This window comes from Peromyscus eremicus, chromosome 7 (assembly GCF_949786415.1).
Source record: "Peromyscus eremicus chromosome 7, PerEre_H2_v1, whole genome shotgun sequence".
NCBI classification, from domain to species: domain Eukaryota; kingdom Metazoa; phylum Chordata; class Mammalia; order Rodentia; family Cricetidae; genus Peromyscus; species Peromyscus eremicus.
In genome coordinates, this window is record NC_081422.1 from 18,788,534 (window position 1) to 18,812,163 (window position 23,630).

The 23,630-nt window shown below is 41.8% G+C and overlaps 1 protein-coding gene across 2 annotated transcripts in view; it reads left to right on the top strand.

The window, feature by feature from the left end:
* Bbs9 (Bardet-Biedl syndrome 9) overlaps positions 1-23,630 on the top strand; it is a 434,048-nt gene that overhangs the window by 326,397 nt on the left and 84,021 nt on the right. For both annotated transcript variants that reach the window (XM_059267526.1, XM_059267527.1), the window contains exon 19: positions 16,524-16,706. In XM_059267526.1, the coding sequence (XP_059123509.1) occupies positions 16,524-16,706 (183 nt within the window). The remainder of the gene's footprint in view (positions 1-16,523; positions 16,707-23,630) is intronic.

Here is a 23,630-nt window from a genome sequence, read left to right on the forward strand (position 1 = left end):
GGTCTCTTCATCAGTTTTCATCAGTTGCTGGGTGAAGCCTCTCTGATGAAAGTTGGGCTAGGTACCAATCTATGAGTATAGCAGAATATCATTAGGAATCATTTCATTGACTTTTTTTTTTGCCAGTTCTGTTTGGTTCTATCCTAGGTCTCTGGGCTATCCCACCTCTGGGTCCTGGCCCTCCAGTCAGTGTCAGTGGTAGGCTCCCTCTCAAGGTGTGGGTCTCAAACTAGACCAATCATTGGTTGGCCATTCCCACAATTTCTGCTCCACTTTTACCCCAGCACATTATGTAGGCTGGACAAATTGTTGGTCGAAGGTTTTATGGCTGGATTGGTGTCCCAATGCCTCCACTGGAAGTTTTGCCTGGTTACAGGAGATGACCAGTTCAGACTCCATATACCCCATTGCTAGGAGTCTTAGCTAGGGTCACCCTCATAGATTCCTGGTAGTTTCCATTGCACTGGGTTTCTAGCTCTTCCCAGAGATACCCCCAATTCCAGTTGTCTTTCCTAGTACTCTCTCCCTCCATCCTCCCCCAAACTGATTCCTCCTGTTTCTGTCCCCACCCTCTTATCCATACCCTTCCCCTCATCCACTATGTCTATTCTATTTCCTCTTCACAATGAGATTCATGTGCCCCCCCCCATCTCCTCACCTTGAGCCCTCCTCTCTGGGTCTCTGGATTGTAACATGGTTATCTTTTACTTTACAGCTAATATCCATTTATAAGTGAGTACATACCATGCTTGTCTTTCTGGGTCTGGGCTTCCTTACTCACTCAGGATGATCTTTTCTAGTTCTATCCATTTGTCAGCAAATTTCATGATATCACCATTTTTAACAGCTGAGTAATACTCTATTGTGTAAATGTACCACATTTTCTTTATCCATTCTTCGGTTGAGGAACATCTAGTTTTTTCCAAGTTCCGGTTATTATGAATAAAGCTGCTGTGAACATAGTTGAGCAAGTGTCCTTGTGGTATGGTAGAGTATCCTTTGGGCATATGCCCAGGATTGGTACAGCTGGGTCTTGAGGTAGATTGATTCCCATTTTTCTGAGAAACTGCCATAATGATTTCCAATGTGCCTGTACAAGTTTCCATTTCCACCAGCAGAGGAGGAATGTTCCACTTGCTCTACATCCTCACCCAAAGGAGCTGTCACTTGTGTTTTTTTATCCTAGCCATTCTGACAGGTATAGGATAGAATCTTAGTCATTTTGATTTGCATTTTCCTGATGGCTAAGGATGTTGAACAATTCTTTCAGTGCTTCTCAGCCATTTGAGATTCTGCTGTTGAGAATTCTGTTTAGATCTTTACCCCATTTTTTTTTTTTTTTGGTTTTTCGAGACAGGGTTTCTCTGTGTAGCTTTGCGTCTTTCCTGGAACTCACTTGGTAGCCCAGGCTGGCCTCGAACTCACAGAGATCCGCCTGCCTCTGCCTCCCGAGTGCTGGGATTAAAGGCATGCGCCACCACCGCCCGGCTCAGATCTTTACCCCATTAATCTAGATAAGAGTTTGCCTATCTTGTTGATTTTTCTTAAAGAGTTAACTCTTTCTTTCATCGATTCTTTGTATTGTTCTCTTTGTTTCTATTTTATTGATTTCAGCCTTCAGTTTGATTATTGCCTGTCTTCTTCTACTCTTTGGTGTGTTTGCTTCTTTTTGTTCTAGAGCTTTTGGGTGTGCTATTAAGTCACTTGTATAAGATCTCTACAAATTCTTCATGAAGGCACTTAGTGCTATAAATTTTCCTTTTAGCACTGCTTTCATAGTGTCCCATAAATTTGGATATGTTGTGCATTCATTTTCATTGGGTTCTAGGAAGTCTTTAATTCTTCCTTACTTTATTCCTTGACTCAGTGGTAATTCAGTAGAGACATACTCAGTTTCCATGAGTTTGTAGACTTTCTGTAGTTAATGCTATTGTTGAACTCCAACTTTTTTTTAAAATATTTATTTATTTATTATGTACACAGTGCTCTGCATGCATGTGTCCCTGCATGCCAGAAGAGGGCACCAGATCTTATTACAGATGGTTGTGAGCCACCATGTGTTTGCTGGGAATTGAACTCAGGACCTTTGGAAGGACAAGCAGTGCTCTTAACCTCTGAGCCATCTCTCCAGCCCTTGAACTCCAACTTTAATCCATGGTGATCTGATAAGATACAGAGGGGTTATTTCAGTTTTATTGTATCTGTTGAGAATTGCTTTGTGACTGAGTATATGGTTAATTTTGGAGAAGGTTCCATGAAATGCTAGGAAGAAAGTATATTCTTTTGTGTTTGGGTGAAATGTTTTGTAGGTATCTGTTAGGTCCATTTGGTTTATAATGTCTGCCAGCTCCAGTATTTCTCTGTTTAGTTTCTGTCTGGATGGCCTGTCCATTGGTGAGAGTAGGATGTTGAAGTCTCCCACTATTATTGTGTGGGGTTTGAAGTGTGATTTAAGCTTTAGTGATGTTTCCTTTACAGATGTGGGTGCCCTTACATTTGGGGCATAGTGTTTAGGATTGAGACATCATCTTGGTGAATTTATCCTTTGATAAGTATGAAATGCCCTTCTCCATCTCTTTTGATTAATTTAGGTTTGAAGTATATTTTGTTAGATATAGGATAGCTTCACCAGCTTGCTTCATATGTCCATTTGTTTGGAAAATCTTGTTCCAACCCTTTACTCTGAGGTAATGTCTATTTATAGCTTTGATGTTGAGGTGTGTTTCCTATATACAATAGAAGGATGGATCCTGTTTTTGTATCTATCCTGTTAGCCTGTGTCTTTTTACTAGTGAATTGAGTTAATTTATATTGAGAGATATTGATGACCAATTATTGTTAATTACTTTTTATTTTGTTGTTGGTGGTGATGATGGTAGTGTGTGTCTGTGTCTGTGTCTGTGTGTGTGTGTGTGTGTGTGTGTGTATTTCCCTTCTTTGGATTTTGCTGGTGTGAGATTATCTATTACCTGTATTTTTCTGAGTGTAGTTAATGTCCTTGGGTTGGAGTTTTCCTTTTAGTACCTTTTGTAGGGCGAGATTTCTGACTAGATATTGTTTAAATTTGACTTTGTCATGAAATATCTTGTTTTATATGTCAATCTATGGTGATTGACAATTTTGCTGGGTATATAGTCTGGGCTGGCATCCATGGTCTCTTCGAGTCTGCAAGACAATCTGTCCAGACCCTTGTAGATTTTATAGTCTCCATTGAGAAGTTGGGTGTGATTCTAATAGGTCTGCCTTTACATATTACTTGGCTTTTTTCCCTTGCAACTTTTAATATTCTTTTTCTATTCTGTATGTTTAGTGCTTTGATTATTATGTAATTCAGGGACTTTCTTTTCTGATCCAATCTATTTTGTGTTCTGTAAGCTTCTTGTGCCTTTATAGGCATGTCCTTCTTTAGGTTAGGAAATTTTTCTTCTATGATATTGTTAAATATATTTTCTGGGTTTTTGAATGAGGATTCTTCTCTTTCTTCTATTCCTATTATTTTTAGGTTTGATCTTTTCATAGTGTCCCAGATTTCCTGGATGTTTTGTGTAGGAGTTTTTTAGATTCAACATTTTCTTTGACTGATGAATCTATTTCTTTTACCATATCTTCAGCACCTGAGATTCTCTCTTCCATCTCTTGTATTCTGTTGGTGATGCTTGCATCTTTAGGTCCTGTTTGCTTATCTAGATTTTCCATTTCCAGAATTCCCTCAGTTTGTGTTTTCTCTAGTGTTTCTATTTCAGTTTTCATGCCTGGAATAGTTTCCCTTACCTATTTGTTTGTTCTTGGCTTTCTTGGCATTCTTTAAGAGATTTATTGATTTCCTCCAGTTTTTTGGTTTCCTTTTCTTCAGTTTCTTTAAGGGAGTTTTTCATTTCCTTTTTAATGACCTGCATCATTGTCATAAAGTTGGCTTTATGGTCATTTTCTTGTACTTCAGCTGCACTGGAATATTTAGATCTTGTTGTTACAGAGTAGCTGGGCTCTGGTGGTGCTGTTTTGCCCTGGCTGTTATTTTCGCACTGGCAGTTAGGCATCTAGGTCTAGGTCTAGGCCCTGATTTCTGAGTTTGTCTTTGTTGGGTGGGTGGTTTGTTCCTTGGATTCTACTTCCTCTTTGGGCTTCTAGTCTTTGTGGCCTGGATTTCTGGTGGCTGGCGTGACATCTGAACTAGTAGGAAGTCTCTGTCCAGGCTGGGAGCTGGTTAGCTTGGTGGTTAGCTTGGCCTTTGTTACAGCTGGGGGGGGTCTCTGTTCTTCTGACTGGTATGGGCTGCACCTGCTCTAGTGATTGGTGTGGCATGCACCTTAGCAGGTACGGTCTCCCAGAGTTGAGGGAGGGCTGGCCTCAGGAAGGATGATGGGGTGGGAAGGCTTGAGGGCTGGAATAGCTCTTTGGGAACAGAATCCAGGGAGTGTGACAGTTGAGCTGGCAAGTGGGTTACTCGCGTGTTCTTCTCACTGGTGTGGCCTACACCTGAGCCAAGGGAGTCTGCTGAGGTGGGGGCAGGGCCTAGCACCTGGGCAGGTGAGGTCTCTGGGAGTTGGGGGAGTAGGGCTGGCTTTGGGAAGGATGATGAGGTAAGACGACAAGGTCTTTGGGATGGACCTTCCGGAACAGAATCTGGGGAGTAGGGCAGTTCAGCTGGCAGGCGGGTCACTCACCTGTTCTTCCCAGTGTGCAACTCTGAAATTATTTGTGTAAGTAATGCTTGCATTATAATAAGCATCACGAAGCTTCCTTAAAGGCAATTCCTAGGATTATTTAAACTCAAGACGTGAACCCCATCCCACAGGTGGATTACTAAATTCATATTTCCTGATCATGCAAAGGAGATTATGGGTATATTTGTCAATGGACCAGACCCTGTCTAGTATCCATTGTTATAATGATAACATTTGTAATATAATCAAACAAAACTATTTCTGACAGTCATTTTGGCAATTCATAGTCTCCTTTGTTGACTGAGATACCAGGTGCCTGAATGTCTGTGTTCATGGTCTTCTGCTCTGATATCTAGGCTTTGCTTCTGATAAAAATCATAGCTGTTTTGAGTATAAGTTCACAGACTCTAGATCAGTGGATCCTGACTTTCTGAGAAGAACATTGACCATTGGCAATACCTGGAAATATTTTTGGCTGTTATAGCTAATGGGAGGAGCTCTCGTGTGTAGGGCTCAAGATATTATGTGCTTCCTGCAGTTGCTGAGACAGCCCCACCACAAAGAACTCCTGGCCCCTTAACCTGCCATGCAGTGGTAACAGTAAAGACTTGGATGCATTTACCAATCAGTGATAATGCTTTGCATGTAGAAGGTGTAGATGTTGATGCTGATTATTTACAAACTGTAATCAGCCTAATAAATCATGTAGCCTACAAGAGTTTTCCAAAAATGACAGGCCTTGATCTTGTTCACCTGGAAGGCAAGCTTGCCCTGAGCAGACAGTGTAGTCATCTTTGTGGATGCTCTCACTCAGCTGAGCCATCAGAAGTTGTCATTTATTTTAGTACATCAACTGCTCAAGAAAATCTTGCCATGTGCCTGAGACTGTGGGTGGGTTCAGCCAGTCACAGGACAGTGGCTGGCCTGGAAGCATTTACATAGAGCAGAAACTAAGCTCATCTGCAGCAAGGCCTCTTCCAATCTAGTGTTCCCACAGGCTGTGACTATAGAAACACTCAACTTTACCCCACTTCATGGCACATGAACCCAGGCAACTCCACTCATCGCCTTGTGTGTTATTTCCATGTGGTCTAGTTGTAAGCATGCACTACCACATAGTAAGGGTTTAATGTCTTTCATCTTAGAAAGCAAAATCATAGAAAACACAAGTGTTTAAAAGAACCAGACCTTGTCTACAGACTCTTGTTATGGTGGCTCAGGCTGACTAGGACATCCTGATCTTCCCACCCCAGCCTCCCTGTTGCTGGGATTCCAGCCTACACACCATTGCCTAGTTTGAAAACACTGGATATCCTAAAAGAAGATTCATAGAGAGGAAAAACAATAGATTTTTATTTGTTTTCTTGTTTACCTGTGCATGTGTGTATGTGTGTGTGTGCGTGTGTACATGTGTGTAAATGCTACTTTATTTCAGGAACTCAGGAAATGATCAGTATTGTCACCCTCACTGTGGGGTCTCCAGGTTCTCTTTTTTTGCCAGCATAAGTGGATCACTAACATACTCCAATTGATCACATTTAGAACACTGTCTTAACTGAGGTGTTAACAGAACACTGACGGCCTTAGGTAAGGGAATGCTCTGGACACCCAGCCAGCTAGCTCCCCACCTCACCATTGTCCCCCTTCGTGGAGTATGGTACTCCATGCTGTGTGGGCGGCTTCCTAGTCACAGCCATGTCTGTCTATAACGCTGTTGCCTGAAACATTCTAAAGTTAGAAACTATTCAGACCCCATCGATGTTGTTTTTGGAGAGAGATAACTGTGGCATTCTCCAGGGCTTGTAAAATGAGCTCTGACATTGCCAACCATAGATTCCTGCTTTACTAGCAATCTGTTCAGTGACAGACCATGGCCAGAAAACATTCATTTGTTTTCTTTAAAAGTCTGATTCCATTAATTATTATTTTTTAAATTTGGGTTTCACTTGGCTATAGGTAGACCGTTTTATAGGAAGAGGTAAAACTCTGGTCAGCTGTGGGGGGCGGAGAGGTGAGGAGGTAAAAGTCATAATCAGGCCTGAGATCAGTTGTATTTGTAGTTTTCTATGAGATGGAATTGGAGTGAGTTTCCTTTCAGCTGACAAAGTTACATGTCTATTTAGTGAATAAGCTTTGCAGAAATAGCAGAGTTTTTCTCTGTGTCACTTGTAAATTATTTATTGTCTGTCTCATTTAACATTGTTATGTATCAATGGCTTACATTTGAAATGCCCCAGCCAACGTCTTTGTCTCTACATTGCTTACGTTTTATATTCTTCTGGGCAGAGCATTTAAAAGGGGGAGAAAGTGGGAGGTGTTTCTTAAGTATAATGAAGTTTCTCAGGAATAATTTGTTTTCTACAACAAGTTTTATGTGACTTCTCAAGGCATTTGGCAAGCGTAGATTAGCGTCAGGGAAAATTCTTATCCTGGCAAGAACCGCCATGATTTTGAGGATCACAACAGCCATGCCTTGCTGTTCCTGACTGTTGGGTTGTTTCCTTATCTTTTTATAAATATGGAATGTGTGAGTCAAGCTTTTAACAAGACATATCCATTGATTTCTGCTATTTTTAGCTAACCAAAATGGTCATGGTGAAAAATGTACCCTAATCCCAGGTGTGGTTTAGAAATTAAAGCTCCCTGTTAGAGGAGATCCCCAGGAGCCTCTCTGTTAGAAACGATGCAGAATGAAATCCATCCCTACCCTCTATATGAAACCTGACAGAGCGCTAAAATGGCTAAGATTATTTTCCTGCCCAGTGTGGTGGTGAGTGCCTATAGTCCCAGCATTTGAGAGGCAGAGGCAGGCAGATTTCTGAGTTCAATGCTAGTCTGGTCTGCATGGCAATTTCCCACAATGGCAGAACAGGGTGTTGAATTCCCTGGAGATGGTTGTGAGCCATCTTATGGAGGTACTAAGAACTGAACTCTGGTCCTCTGCAAGAGCATCAAGGGTCTTAACATCTGAGCCATCTCTCCAGCTCCTGTCTTCATGTTTTAATAGAAGTGTAACAAAGTAAAAGAAGGGATCCACTATGTCTGACTTTCATAGCTTTTGGTAGTATATTTGATGCAGTGTCTCAACATTTTCCTTTGAAACTTGATTAAATTTAGCAACAAAATGAAGACTGTCCTGTTGAGTGATCACAAAGGGTGGGGTATGGGAGAAAGAGTGGTGAGCAGGTGTTCCCTTCACTTGGGGAGAGGGTAGTTGGTAGTGTGTTCTAAGTATCGGTAGAGTCCTCCTTTTTCAGTGTTGTTATTCGTCTAATAGAAATAATTTACCTGTTATACCTAAACACTATGAGGAGTGTTAAAAAATAGCAGCAGGAGCCACATAAACTAGAGATGAATGGAAGGGATGTGAACTAGTTTTTACTGAGTAGTATTTTGTAGGTGAGAAAACTGAGTCTGAGAGAAATAAAGGTTGGCCGGGCGGTGGTGGCGCACGCCTTTAATCCCAGCACTCGGGAGGCAGAGCCAGGCGGATCTCTGTGAGTTCGAGGCCAACCTGGACTACCAAGTGAGTTCCAGGAAAGGCGCAAAGCTACACAGAGAAACCCTGTCTTGAAAAACCAAAAAATAAATAAATAAATAAATAAATAAAAAAAAATAAAAATAAAGGTTGTCCTGCTTACGAGTGGCACTGCTAGTATTCACACATAAGCCTTATTGACTCCAAAGCCGCATGATTATTCTGTCATTTTGAATGGCATTAAGCATTAAGCCTTCATCCCAACATGGTATTAGCCATTCACGTATGAAAATGTTACTCCTGTTACTTTCCCATTGTTGTGATCACATGGCTGACAAGAGCCAACTTGTTCTGCCTCCTGGTTTAAAGGAAACAGTCTGTCATTGGGGAGGGAACACAGGATAGGCACGGTGGCAGTTGCGTGTTGTGTGGCAGCAGCTTGCTCACAGTTGGACGGCCTAGAAAATGGGGAGATGAATGCTGGTACTCAGCTCACTCACTGCTTTGTTTTTTTTTTCTCTTTTAAACTATTGATTCCTCAGCACATGCCATAGTGTCACCCAGATTCAGGGTGAGCCTCTCTCTCCAGCTGATTGCCTGCGCCGTCTCCTCATAGATGCAGCTAGAGGTGTCCTTGGTGATTCTAGATCCAGTCAACTTGACAGTAGAGCTGAACTATCACAGCTGCTCAAGTGAAGATGGTTTCTCATTTATCATTCATGAATCATGCTTTCAAAGTATACTTTTCTATTTCATTTAATTTTAGATCTTTATTGGTATCTAATTACACATATAGAGTGCCTCTGCTTAAAGCATACCATTAACAATTTCTGTTGTATTCACGGGGTGTACCATCATTACTGCAGTTTAATTTTAGAGTAACTCGTCCTCCCTAGACAAAGCTCCATCCTCCTTAGCTGTCCTTTGCCAGTCTACCTTGCCACTACCCAACCTCTGCAACCTGCATTTATGGATTTGACTGTTCTGAACATAGTCTTTGGGGAAAGCTGCTTTTGTTTAGCACATTTTTTAGAGCCATTCATGTTTAATATGTATGCATACCTCTTTCTTTTCATGGTGGAATAATATTTCATTACATGGATATACTAGGTTCTGTTTATCCATTAATCAAGTTGTGGTCAGTTCTTCCTCCTTTTTGGCTACTGTAAATAAGGCTGCTATAAATATCCATGCTACACTTTGGATCTTGGGTATTCACTGGTGTATTAAATGACAGTTCCCTGACATGGTGCCGTTGGGAAGTAGTAGAACCCCCGAGAAGTGATGCTTTATAAGTGCTTTATTCAACTCATTAGGGATGTACCCTTGAAGGGGATAATGGGACCCTAGTTCTTCCTCATCCTTTTTCTTCCTTGCTGAGGTGAATGGTTTTTATATGGCTAAGGACTTCTGCATTCATATGTTACCACAAGCTCTGAGTATTAGGACCAAGTAGCATGTCCTAGACAACCTTCCAAAACTGTAGGCCAAAACAAACCTTTCTTCTTTATAAGTTCATTTTCTTGGGTAATTGTTATACTAACAGGAATCTCATTAACACATTTCATGATCAAATTTTTTAGTTTGCATATATTTTTATTGCTTTTGTTTATATCTTTAGAAGTGGAATTGCTTGGTAGGGCATGTGGTAATGTTGTTTATCTGTTTGAGGAACCGCCAAACTGTTTCCCAAAGTGACTATATCATATTACATTCCTGCCAGCCATGAAAGAGGGTTCCAAATTCTCCATATCCTTGTCAATCATTGTTAATGCTTCTGTCTCTCTCACTTAAGTCTCATAATACTACATATATGTCTTAGTTAGGGTTTTACTGCTGTGAATAGACACCATAACTGTGGCAGCTCTTATAAGGAAACATTTAATTGAGGGGCTCACTTATAGTTGCCGAGGTTCAGTCCATTATCATTGTGGCAGGACGTGTGGTGGCATGCAGGCCGACGACATACTAGAGCGGTAGCTGAGAATCCTATATCTTGCAGGTAACAGGAAGTTGACTGAGAGACTGAGCATAGGAAAGCCCAAAGACCACCCCTACAGTGCCACACTTCCTCCAACAAGGTCATACCCACTCCAACAAAGCCACACTTTCTAATAGTGCCACTCCCTGTGAGATTATGGGGGCTGATTACATTCAAACTCCCATACTATGGAATAGCCGCAGGAAAACATTGTCACTGTTATTTAATTAATTAATTAATTAATTAATCTATCTATCTATTTATTTATTTATTTATTTATTTCGGGTCTTATACTGTAGTTCAGGCTATTTTTGGGAACACACTGAAATCCTCTTGCCTCAGCTTCCCAGGTGCTAAGATTACAGACATAAGGCATCATGCTGGGTTCTTTGTGTTACTTCATAGTTCAGAAATGCCAAGTCTACAAACATTAAACAAGAAGACTCACATGTATGAAAACAGAAGGGGATATGTGGTATGGGCAGCTCAAAAGAGTAAATCACCTAAAACAAATTTAAAGCTTTTAATCAGTTGGATGTTTAGAGATCATGTTTCCCACATTTTAAAGATAATGCAACTGGAGCCCAGAAAAGGGAAGCAAATTTATGCTTAATAGCACTGTCAGGAGGGGAAGTCCTGTCTGCTTGGTTCCCAGGCCCCTTGTGTTCCAGCATGGCCTTCTCCATCCTTTCCTAGGAGCCATGAGGAGCTCCATTGTCTTAACTTGTACATCCATGTTGGCCTGGTACTAGAATAGATCTACCCCAATCCATGTTGGGTATTGGAAGTTCAGCAAAGCTAAGAGCTGCCACAGGGCTACCAGACAGAATTTGTTTTACATATTGCTTATGCAGAAGCCAGTGTGACCTTTTTGGTACATTTTTGGTGCTAAAACCTGGGACACCAAACCCACAGAGTTGCAGAACTCATGTTTTGCAACCAGTATACTAACAGTGACAGTCAACAGCGCAGGCTGGGTTTTTTTGGTGACATCTCTAGCTTGAATGTGAAATCTGGCTGTGCTGTTCACCATTGAGTTCTTAAGATGCAGCCAATATTAGCCTCTACCTCACAGGGCTGTTTTGAGAATTGAATGGGCTAATCCCTGTAAAGAATTCAGCTTGTGTTTGGTTCCTAGAAAGGCTTCAGTAAAATATTGATAATTATTACAAACAATGGCTTGTTTAGACTATTGAGATTTTAAGAAAAAATAGATGAATCATCCTTAAAAAAAAAAAAAAGAGTAGCTTCACTAAAGAAGGTGGCCTGGAAATTATTCTTTAGTCTAGCTTTCATATTTCTGAGCTACACAAAATAGAACAGCCTTCCTATTGTTAAGATAAAAAGATAGTATGTTAACATCACATTCTTATGCATTGTGAACTTGGTGACTGTGAGTAATGCCAACCCACTCTGGGAAGAGCAGCCATTTTCACTTACTCTCATGTGGAAAGCCCCAAAGATGGTAAAGTGTTAATAAAGTACACATGTCTGTGACGGGTGTGGTGTCTAAGCAGCACTTACTTACATTATCAGTAGGAGGACCCACTGCTGATTTTATGGGGTCACCTGTGGACATTTGTACTTCTATGTAGACACAGGGCACTCACTGGGAAGGCAGAAAACACAGTTGGAATCCTGGCACTTCTTTACCCTTGCTCATTGCCCTGGCCGGTGTGCACAGACGGCGCTTAGCCTTCGTCTCTTCATCATTAAATTAGAGATGGGATGGGGTGGGGACTGTCAGTAATTTCTATCTCAGAGGGCCATCAAGAGCACTGGGTGATGGATGCTCACAGCTGAGCACAGGGCCTGGATCACAGTCAGTCTCAGCAATTCACGTCTAAGCAGCAACACAGTAGGATTCTGCGTGCCACACATGAGATTTGGAGGCAGATTGGACTAGCTTAGGTGGAGAAATTGGACATGTCCGTGTTCACATAGCATGATTCATGTCTACTCCGCTGCTGCTGCTGCTTTCCTGTAACCAATTTTAGAGCCTGTCTTGGCAGCTGGAAGTATTTGGGATTAATTTCACACTCACTTTATGAGTTGAGTGTTTTCCTGCAGCTCCCTGGGCCTCTGCCTCGTTACTTTGGCATCAACTGATATGGCCATTGGACAGAGATGTCCTTTGGGGGTCTCCATTTTATTTGGAAACCATCAATTTGAAAAAGCAAAACAAAGGCCCTCAGCACATTGTGCTTGAAACGGTTAGCGTTTGTTGTCTCCTGTAGCCCTCCCTTCTCTGGATCTGTTGTTCACTCGGGAACACACACCTTGCTCAGACAGCGACGAGCCTTGAAAAGAGAGATCACTCGCCCTCCAGTGTTAAGCGCTAGAAGCTGGTTGGCTTCATTTCTCTTAGTTCCAGGTGATCTGGGAGATCTCTTGGGCCTTGGTCATTCAGATCTGAATCTCGATGGGTCTAGTTTTTCCAGCTCTTTTTAATATGCTAATTCTGCCTAATTCATTTGGCTCTCATGGTGAACAAAGTAAACTTGGCTGTTACTTGCAAAACTAAATCGAGAACATGGAGATCTGTTTAGTATTTCGTGCTGGCCAGTAGGTCAGGATGATTTTCCTTGGGGGTAATTTACATAAGGAATTGTTTATCCCATTTCTCTCCAATTTCTGTGATCGTTTGGGGATAACAGACTCTTTTCACAATGGCACAGAAATATAGCCAGCGAGACTGAAACTTTGAGAGACAGTGCTTCTCCCAGATTGATGTATTTTGGGCCTTGTTCTGGAAAGATCCTGTGGCTTGGGCCGCTGTCTTACTAAGTCATTCTTTCACTCCAGCTGTGTTTAGCAAGTTGGGTGGGTCCACAAACTGACATGTTGCTACACTTAGTGAGAATTTTCCCTTGGTAGTTGGGAACATGCGTAGAAGCTTCATGGTGTCCCAATGAGTGAGTGCCCCAAGCATCCGTTATTCCTGATGGTGCTCTGTTGACTGACAGGGACACACAGAATACTCAGTGCCTTTGGAGTTAAGTGCTGCTCTCCACCTGAACACCCCCCATGAACAACCTCTTCACTTTCATCCTGCGCCTCCTCATGCACTCTCTACTCTTCTGCTTTGTTGTAATTGTGTCTTCTTTTAAAGGCCCCTCCCCACTACCTGTGTGTTGGGAGGCCTCCATTCTCAGCTGTGTGCAGGAAAATGATCACCTCTGGTGCAGAGGGCAGAGGGAGCTGGCTCTAACACTCTAGGAGTTTTCTGTTATAGAAAACTCTAGTAGCAGATTTCAAGCTGTTGATGTCTCCAAGCACAGAGTTGGAAGAGTGGGCAGCAGCCTACTTCGCAAAGTGTTAACCAAAGACAGATATAATAAGCAAGGATTACCACAAGGCCTACAGAACAGCGGGAAATAATGAGTTTTGAATATTTATTGCCTTTGTTTCTTTATAATTTAATTTCAAGTTCTATAATTTTTAGTAATGGCCATATGAAATAAGTGACTTGCAAATTTCCTGAAAATTGAACAATTGGTTCTTTCTCTTGACCTGGGAGGGGCTCACTGAGCCATCCCCAGTGTGCCTCTCCCCAACATGCTCCTCCCTGAAGCCATCCAAGCCCAGCTGTTGTTAAAACAGCCCTCTCTGAACCTACAAAGTGCTTACATTCTCAAGCGGGCTGGGCAGAGACAGACCCCAGTGCTTGAGTTCTGGGCTTTTATTTACTAGGTAGTGATATAGTCAGACTGGCTACTTGATTTGAAGATCCCAGTACAAAATGAAAATGATGGGCCCTGCTTAGGCAGGCAGGCAAAAAGGGGTGTTAAAACAGCTACTAAAGCTAGGTGGTGGTGGCGCACGCCTTTAATCCCAGCACTCGGGAGGCAGAGGCAGGCGGATCTTTGTGAGTTCGAGGCCAGCCTGGTCTCCAAAGTGAGTTCCAGGAAAGGCGCAAAGCTACACAGAGAAACCCTGTCTCGAAAAACAAAAACAAAAAACAAAACAAAACAAAAAAAACAGCTATTAAAATAGAAAATCTTTTCCTTTCTTCAGTGGTCTGATTTCCACAGGTTTTGATCCAAATTTTGTTTTCTATTTTGTATCTTTCAAGTAAAGAAAAATTTGAAACTTTAAGTTTCTGTCAGTTTTACTAGCAATTTTTTTTTATGGTCAATGCCAATTTTAAATGCAACTCTAAAAGCGTTTTACTCGTGTACTTGGATGCATCTACCACCTCCTGCTCATGTGCACACTCTATTTTCTTGATGACTTCAGGGACCTTTCTAAGCATGCACAGCCTCAATCTTCTCACTTGTCCAAGAGAAAGGTGTCATATAGGTACCAGCGACTGATAACACTGATCACACACGGCACAGAGCAGAATCCATGGCATACCATTTCTGCTCACGTAACTGAAGGATTATCCTTAACAGTCATGGCAGTGATGCAGTTTTCTTTTGGGGTCTATAGGACCTTCCTGACATGGTCAATATTTGCCTCCCTCACTTTATTTTTCTTCTCTAGTATGAAATCTTGGAAGGTAGAGATTAGATCTGTCACTAGTGTGCCCCCTGGAGTACATTCTGCAAATTCCTGCACATACCTGCTACTCAGGAGATGTTGATGACCTTGATCTTTCTATGAGTTCAACTCTTGACTGTAAGCAATCTGTCAGTATCATTGCTCCACAATGATGCTTAATTGTTAACACTCACAGCAAGACAGAGAGCAAGCTTAGACTTTCACAGGAGCTGGTTGTGATCCTGGTGAGATGACATATGATTTCAGGTGTCACGGTTTAAGCAAAGTGGCCTCTCCCATCTCTTCTAGAAGACTTCTTGAAGTAATGGGAAAGGGATGAGTTCCAAGTCCACTTGAGTAAAAGAGGCCCCAGGGATATTAACTCTGGTCCATCATAATCAGTCCCTTGCTAGCTTCTTTTACACTTTCTTTTCTGCACAATTAGAACATTATTATAGTAATGCTTCTTCCCACTAATTGGTTCTGTATGTATGCTTTCTTTTAAACAGTTATGAGGTCCCGTGGGCTATAAGCTCTCGTCTACTTCTTTAGAATGCCAGAGGAAAGCACAGTCCTAGGCACACAGTAAGCAGTGCATTTTATGTGGTGCTGGCCTTGGTTCAGACCCCATGGCTCCCTGGAGAGCTGACTGAACTGTATGTAATTGGCTTCTGTAACTCCTTTAAGATGTTGGTCACATGGCAAAGAATCCTGGTGTGCACAGCATGTTCAGGCAAAGATCTTTGGTTGGGCTGTCTTTCCATAGCTCACATCTCGTTTCCAGTGTCTCCTAGACACTCTGATGACTGTCCCTGTGGAGCCCCTCGCCCCACATGGAATTTGAGAGACCACACAGCTGTAGACTCTCCTTGTTTGAATGATGATGTTTTAACAAGCCCTTTGGGCCAGTGTCAATAAGCCATGAAATATCACCAAATGGCTTGTCTGCACCAGACTTCTGAATCTCATCTGAGTCCTCAAGCTGGCGGGGACTTTGAGAAGGAGTTTATTGCTCCAGGGTTGGCTCTTCCTGTTCTGGGGACTATAGACGCTGTGAATCTCTGGGGCAGTCAGTTCATTACTTTTAATGAGCACAGAATTCACCAAGACATTAAAATAAAATAGAATCAAACACCAATGGGCAGACTTGCATATTCCACCCAATTGTTGCTTTAGTTCCTTTTTCCACAAGATTATTCAAGAGAAGTGTTTAAGGCAGCTTCTATTCAGTCCTGCCAAGTTCTATCCTGAGTAGATTTGGCATTGCAAACCTAACACACCCTGAGCTGTTTTTAATGCCCTGTGGGTTGGTGTCTGACATTTGTGTTAAAATGACAGTTTTCAAACTGATCAGATAGTTGAACATTGTTTGACTTTTACATATGTTAAAGAATTGGATATCCCAATGTTTTTAATCTATAAAGACAAATTTAAAAGGTAAGTTATTTTCCGGAAAAAAAAAAGTGACGAAGTTGTTTAAAACACAGAAATATAGTTAGTTTGATTTTATTTTAATTGCTCAGTCTTCAGAGATAATTATAAAAGCCTGAAATAGTTTTACTCTTGAGTACTCATATCCCCACATACGGAAGGAAGCCAGCTGATAGCGACACACACACACACACACACACACACACACACACACACACACACACACACGGAACAATGTCCCTGTAAAGCTGATCTGTGGCTGTTCCTACCCTGGCCATATGGATTTGGAATTACTTGAGACGTTTTCTCAAAGAAGGAAGCTAGTGAATGAATGATGACTTCTTCATTATTCAACCTAACTGGGTCTGTGAAAGACAAAGTTCATCGAGTTGTTTGGAAGGAAAACAAAAGTGTGCCAAATGTACCTTGTTGGGGGCTCGGGGACTGTGAAATCATCCCTAACCCAAGTGTACCGTCCCTTCAGGTGATTGCTCTAGCAGATGCCGTGGAGGAGAACCAAGACAAGCTGTTGCAGTCCTCCGCCGGCCTGAGGAGTGCCACCCATTTGCTGATCCTGTTGGTCAGGCTGTGGCAGAAGCTGAGTGCTGACCAGACTGCTATTCTAGAAGCAGCATTTCTGCCTCTCCAGGAAGACACTCAGGAACTGGTAAGGACCCATACGCCCCACAGCTGCATGATTGAAAAGGCTTTGGTTAGGGGGAGATATCACATGGCTACCTATGTTTTTTAAGGCATCAAAGTGGGCTGTGTTTTTACAAAAACGCTGTTTTCTTTTTCTTTAAACCATAATAAAAGTGTCATATGACGGCACTTTTTTTCCTCCTTGAGCGGTTTTAAAAATAGGTATATAGTCCATTTTTATGTAGTACCCAGTCTGTTTTTATGTGCTCCTCAATCTCTGAGAGGCAGAGAAGCAGTCACTTGACAGCCTGAGTGATCACAGTAAAGCCTCCAGATTAGCTAATCCTCCCCAAGTCTGCCAGAGAAAACAGCTCAGTCATTTTAATTTGTTCGATGTTCTTAAATTTTAGTGTCACTTCAAAGGTTAGGGTACTGAGATGGCTTTGCTGAAAGTGATGGGAACAGTTCTTTGCATTTACAGAGTTCTTTATAATAGTTCATAAAGCCCTTTGCCTGAGAAGAGGCATTTCAGAATGAAATGGGAAAAGTGAGTCTGTGAGTTAGATTTTAACCAGAGAGTCCATTAACCAAAAACACCTAACTTATGTGATTCATAGATGTGCACAGGCCCAGGTGCCTTCTGGATGGCCTTTGTGCTTTTATCTGTGGAGGAAATAATAGGCCCCTTGGAAACCAGACATCCAAGCTCAGCTCTTGTGGTGGTTGTTTTGGGGGGGGGGGGATGATTTCAAACCTGGATCTATGAACGTGGTTGTGTAGGTGACAGTTCCGAGGCTATTATTTTCCAAGAGCTCGCCTGGCACTGTTGCAGTAATTTTCCAAGAAATGTCTCCTTTTGTCATAGATGTGGCACCGATGGTAGCTTAAATGATGTCTCCATCTCCATTTTACAACAACAACAACAACAACAACAACAGCAACAAACCCCTGAGTTTTCTATAGTCAAACACATTTCTAACACTGGTGGCAGCAGGGTCAGCATTTGGACCCAATCTGTCTGCTCAGAAAGTGTGTGCTTTTAGCCAGGTAACTTGCTTTACTGAACACATTCATTGTCTTAGTTACTTTTCTACTGCCATGAAGAGATGCCATGGCCAAGGATACTTTAAAAAGAAAACATTTAGTTTGATGTTCATGGTTCCAGAGGGTTAGATCCAATGACCATCATGGCTGGCCAGGAACATGGCAACAGGCAGTAAGCATGGCAGTGGAGCAGAGAGAGACAGGGACAGAGAGAGACAGAGAGAGAGACAGAGAGAGAGAGAGAGAGAGAGAGAGAGAGAGAGAGAGAGAGAGAGAGAGAGAGAGAGAGAGAGAGAGAGAGGAGAGAGAGACACACACACACACAGAGAGACAGAGAGAGCTAACTTGGAATGGTGTGAACAAAGCCCACCCCTAGTGACATACCTCCACCAACATGGCCATACCTTCCAGTCCTTCCCAAACCCAACGGGGGACCAAGCATCCAAATATATGAGGCTATAAGGCCCATTCTCATTCAAATCATCACAGTCATAAAAATCACAAGTTTTATCAGCTGCATCAAGTTTTTGTTTTTTTTTAAAAGAAAAAGCTTTATTTTGTGACCTAAAATAATAAATACACTGGAAAAAAAAGAATGCATTTTTGGTTGCAAGTGATATAAAGAGACTGACATTTTTTTTTATGTCAATTGACCTTCAGTAGCAGAACTGGAGCTGCTTAACTGCAGTGAGAGAAGGAACAGTGTGGTGGGACCAGATTATTTATAAACTCGCTTCAGGAGGCAAAAGGCCTCGCTTAATCTCCAGTTTCAGTTCTACCACAAATGACGGTCACTGTGGTCCTCAGCTGTTCTAAACTTCAAGGGGCAAGCTGAGCTCCACCCCAGAAGCTTTGAGAGGAGCCGAAGGGGACAGCTAAGTAGAGCACCGAAAGTTAGAGGTCAGCATTGGAACCTTTATGACAACTGTCCATCTCTCTGCCATGCTCAGAAGCAAGGATCATACTTAGGTCCTTTTACATTCTTAGGACTTCTTTCTGGACTGGTATGTCGTCAGTGCTTATCCAGTGGAAGAAGGTGGGGAATGGTGAGGGCGGATGAGAAGCAAGCAGTACTGGCCAAGCCATGTAATCTGTGTAGCCCAGTGCGAAGGGGAACGTGCACCCCTTGTTCAAGGAGTAGGAGCAGTGGTGCTGTCGGGCTGCTGAGATGGTTCCGCAGGTAAAGGCAATGCCATGCAAGCTTGACCACCCAGGCTCTCTGCCTGGAGACCGGGGAAAGGCGCAAGGAGAGAACCGATGCCACGAAGTTGCCGTTGGACCTCCTCATGTGCACTGTGACACGCCATCTCCCCAGCTCACACACATTCACACACACATGTACTCCACCCCCCCAAAAAACTAAAAACTAGAAATCACAGTGAATCCTCCTCCCCGAATCCCATTTCCTTGTCTGCAGGTTCTGAATCTCTGTGTTCTGTGTTCAACTACAGACCGAAAGTATTACTATGTAAATATTGTCTTGACAAGAGAGAAACTACATTAGCATAGTGTTTATTGTTGTATGTTGTTATGATTCTTTGATTTTATGATTAGTTATTGTCAACTTCTTTTCTGTGCCTACTTATATATTAGGTGTATATTGTATATAAAACATATGTTTGTGTAAGGTTTGGTTTCAGGCACCCACTGCAGGTTTGGTATAGCAGGGGTGAGGAAATGTGCTATCAAGAAAGAGATTTTTGTTTTGTGTTGTTTTGTTGTTTTTGTTTTTTTTTCTTCACTTTCTCGCAACTTGTCATCTTTTTATTTGCTCTTTCAAGTCCTAGGTAAAGAACAATTAAAAACTGATTATTAGAATGAAACTTACTACTTATCTTTATAATACTCAATTCCACTCTACGTTCTTAAGTGTGTGTGTGTGTGTGTTACAGTGTATGTGTGTGTTACAGTGTGTGTGTTACAGTGTATGTGTGTGTGTGTGTGTGTTACAGTGTGTGTGTGTGTGTGTGTGTGTGTGTGTGTGTGTGTGTGTGTGTGGAGGTCAGAGGACAACTGAGGAGAGTTAGTTCCCTCCCACCACCATGTGGATTTTGGAATTGAACTTAGGTTGAGTGTGTTCACCCTGCAGGTCTTAGAGAACAGCATCTTTTAGAAAAACATGAGTGTATTCACCTTGTATGCCATAAAGAGCAGAGCCCTATAGAAATACATGAGTGTATTCACCATGTAGGCAGTTGAAAGACTTAGTCCCTTCCTCCTTCTTGGAGACTTCCTACCTTTCCTCTCCATACACCCTCTATTCTCTAAAAAATGCAGAGAAAGTTTCTTCCGATTCTCTTCTTAATGTGGTGAGATGAGATGTGTGTACTTGTGTCTGTTGGATATAAGACATTTGAAAAAAAATAGCCTGAAGAATGAACTCAAATAGTAATTTGAATACTTCTTGTTATACTTTTCATCTTTAATTGGACTGTTTTTTCACTTTGGAGTTATTGTTGAGACAGCTTGTGTCTTAAAAGAAAAGGAATACTTTTTCATTTTTAAGATATACACATACAGTGTGTGGTTTTGACATGCTAGTTCACAATTCCCCATGCTGTGTCTATAGACCTCACAAATAAATGTTATATGGTAGGACTCTGTGCTATCCAACTGAGACTTGAAAATGAAATATTCAAACTTGAAATAATTTGAGAGGAGGGCAAGGCAGGAAAGAAAGGAGTCTCTTACCACAATGTTGAAAATATACCCCATATTGAAGTTATTATGATACCACAAAAATCTGAATGCAATTTAGATGGTTTGGTTGAGGGTAGATGGCAGAGTACATGTGTGAGGGGGAGAACCCCAGGCATATGGACAACATTTCCAGAAGACACTGTCAGCTCAAGGTCAGATGTCCCCACAAGTATTGAGAGGCAGAAAGAAATTCTCAGATGATGTTTATGTTTCAAATAGCTCTGGATAATCTGTATAATGATTTGTTGTATTGTTATTTAGATGGAATGTGTCAGCAGGCAAGCTAAATTCAGTAGAAAACTCTAGAATAGTTTCTTCCTAATGATATCAGCTTCACAAAGCAAACAATATTCATAGCCTTCCTACACAAGTGGAATACAGCACTCTTCACATGGTGTCATCAACAGTCATTGGTAATGGAAAGCAGTGTCCTTGTATGACATCATCAGCAGTCAGTGTTAGTGGAAAGCAGTGTCCTTGTATGACATCATCAGCAGTCAGTGTTAGTGGAAAGCAGTGTCCTTGTATGACATCAGCAGCAGTCAGTGTTAGTGGAAAGCAGTGCCCTTCATACGATGTCATCAGCAGTCAGTGTTAGTGAAAGACAGTGCCCTTCATACGATGTCATTAGCAGTCAGTATTAATGGAAGACAGTGCCCTTTGCACAGTGGCATCAGCGGTCAGTGTTAGTGGAAAGCAGTGCCCTTCACATGCTATCATTAACAGTCAATATTAATGGAAGACAGTGCCCTTTGCACAGTGGCATCAGCGGTCAGTGTTAGTGGAAAGCAGTGCCCTTCACATGCTATCATTAGCAATCAGTGCTAATCATCAGTATTTTGTCTGAAACAGCACTGCGTTTGCAGCAGAACTCATGGCTGTTTTCTTTACCCTGGCTCTTTAGGGACACTTTTCCATTTTTTGTCACTTTCCAGTAGCAAATAAATGCTGGTATTTCAGACTACTGCATGTTCTTTTTGTTTGTTTGTTTTTTGTTTTTGTTTTTTGAGACAGGGTTTCTCTGTATAACACTCCTGGCTGTCCTGAACCTCGCTCTGTAGACCAGGCTGGCCTCTAGCTCACAGAGATCCACATGCCTCTGCCTCATGAGTGCTGGGGTTAAAGGCGTGCACCACCACTGCCCTGCTGTTTGCTTGTTTGTTTTGGGGGTGCTGAAACTTATATGCACCAGAGATGCTTTGTGGAGCTGCTTTGCCTACTGAGAAAAATATGAAAGACTTTGTTTAGTTTCTAAGAGCTCTTCAGGATAGTTCCACTGGTGGATTTGATAATTAAAATTGCCACTGTCCTATTCCTCTATTCCTGTAATGATGGCAGACATGTAGTCCAAAATAGTATTTTATCACTGTATGTGTGATAGGGTTTTTGTGTGTGTATTTGTTGTGCATCTTTCCCATGATGCTTCACAAAAACCAAAAGACATAAAGGTGTATGTGGTGTGTGTGTGTGTGTGTGTGTGTGTGTGTGTGTGTGTGTGTACACGTTTAGGACTAGCTTAATGGGATAATCTTTTATCAAGTCATTTAACATCCTGTGAATTTTTATTGAGGACTTACTAGTTTTCAAGCACTATTTGGCCAACAACATACCTTTTAAACAAAATAGACTGAGGTGTCATTTTGGTGGTTTTATTTCAACTTTTTAAGCAAACATTCTAATCCTGAGTTCTCCCATACAATAGCCATTTACTAATTGAAATGTAAATAAGCTGATGTGAGATACATTGACTTCATTGTCTGTATTTCTCTTGCTAGTAGCTGCATGTGATGAGTGCTTACTACATTAGGCAGTGCAGACAGAAATTTCTGGCATTCCAGAAAGCCTCTTACATAGCACTGGTGAGTATCAAGAAACAAATCAGGGCTGTATCAGCTGGATTAACCACAGCACATATTAGTAAGCCAGTGAAAGAAGAGCAGGAGACTGACATGAAATTCCTTTTTGATGTTTGATTCAACACTCCTTATTCCTGGTGTCTTGGGATCTGCTTGGTCATGTGTCAACACCAGGCACTTCTAAGAACAAAAGCTTTTTCTGAGAGATCTTTATGCATTTGCATAAGGAGGAGGCAGGAGGCCAGCATGGGTTCTGTCGCTCCACTTTTGATATGGATTGGAAGTATCTCTGTTTGCTAGCCTGTGACACTGAGAAATGGTGGCGCCCCGAGGGGTGGGACCTAATGGAAGGAAGTCATTGCAGGTAGTCTCTTGAAAGAGATACTTGGGCCCCAGCTCTTCCCTCCATCTTTCATCCTTAGGTGAAAACTGTTCTGTAATGGTCTACCACTTGATGCTATCTATGTCTTATCACAGGCCCAAAGGCAAGGGCCAAGTGATGGTGATTGATACCCCTGAAGCCATGAGTCCAATAAACTTTCCCTCCTTCTAAGTTAGGTGTCACCTCAGGCATTTCGTCACAGCAGCAGGAAACAAAATATTGGGTCCTCCATATGGTCGTGGCTACTACTGTAGTAGTCATGATTTTTTCCCTGCAGCATGCACATGGCCTTTGAATCCCTTTGTTACAGCCTTCCGGAGAATTGCTTCATTTTGGATTGGATGTGGATGAATTCTCTTTGCCCTTCCTCATCGTGGTTCAGATCTGCTTCTCATTATTCTAGTAAATAGCTCAGATGGCTGGATTTTTCATCCATCAGATGACCAGAGAGCGAGGCGGAGCAGGCTTGAGAATTTTGAGTAGACTGTTTTGAGATTTCTCTTCTGAGGCTCATGTGTGTTCACTTGGCTCTGGAGGAGCCTCTAATGAAAAAAGCAAGAGTGGACTGGATTTGGGGACCTGGCTTCATAGACTCCACATGGCATAGCATTTGGCTTGATATTTTTCTTTCCTTTGAAATTGCATTCAATATCTTTGGCAGTATTATCTACCATTTGAAAAAGAAAAGTTTTATTGTATTCTTAAGGACTTAATAGTTACCTTCCCTAGCACTAGACTTTCAACTCCCTGAGAAGATTAGGATGGAAATTTACATCAATGGAAGAGGGAGACTTGAACTTTCAGCCTTACATTTTGATTAATTGTTCCTTTTACAAACCGATATAGAAAGGAAACTTATTTTTAACATGTTGAACATGGTTCATGTGAGAAAACAGATGTTTATAATAGGAAGTCCTATTGTGTGGAGGGACTTATCAAGGCTCACTTACAAGGCTTACAGGCACCT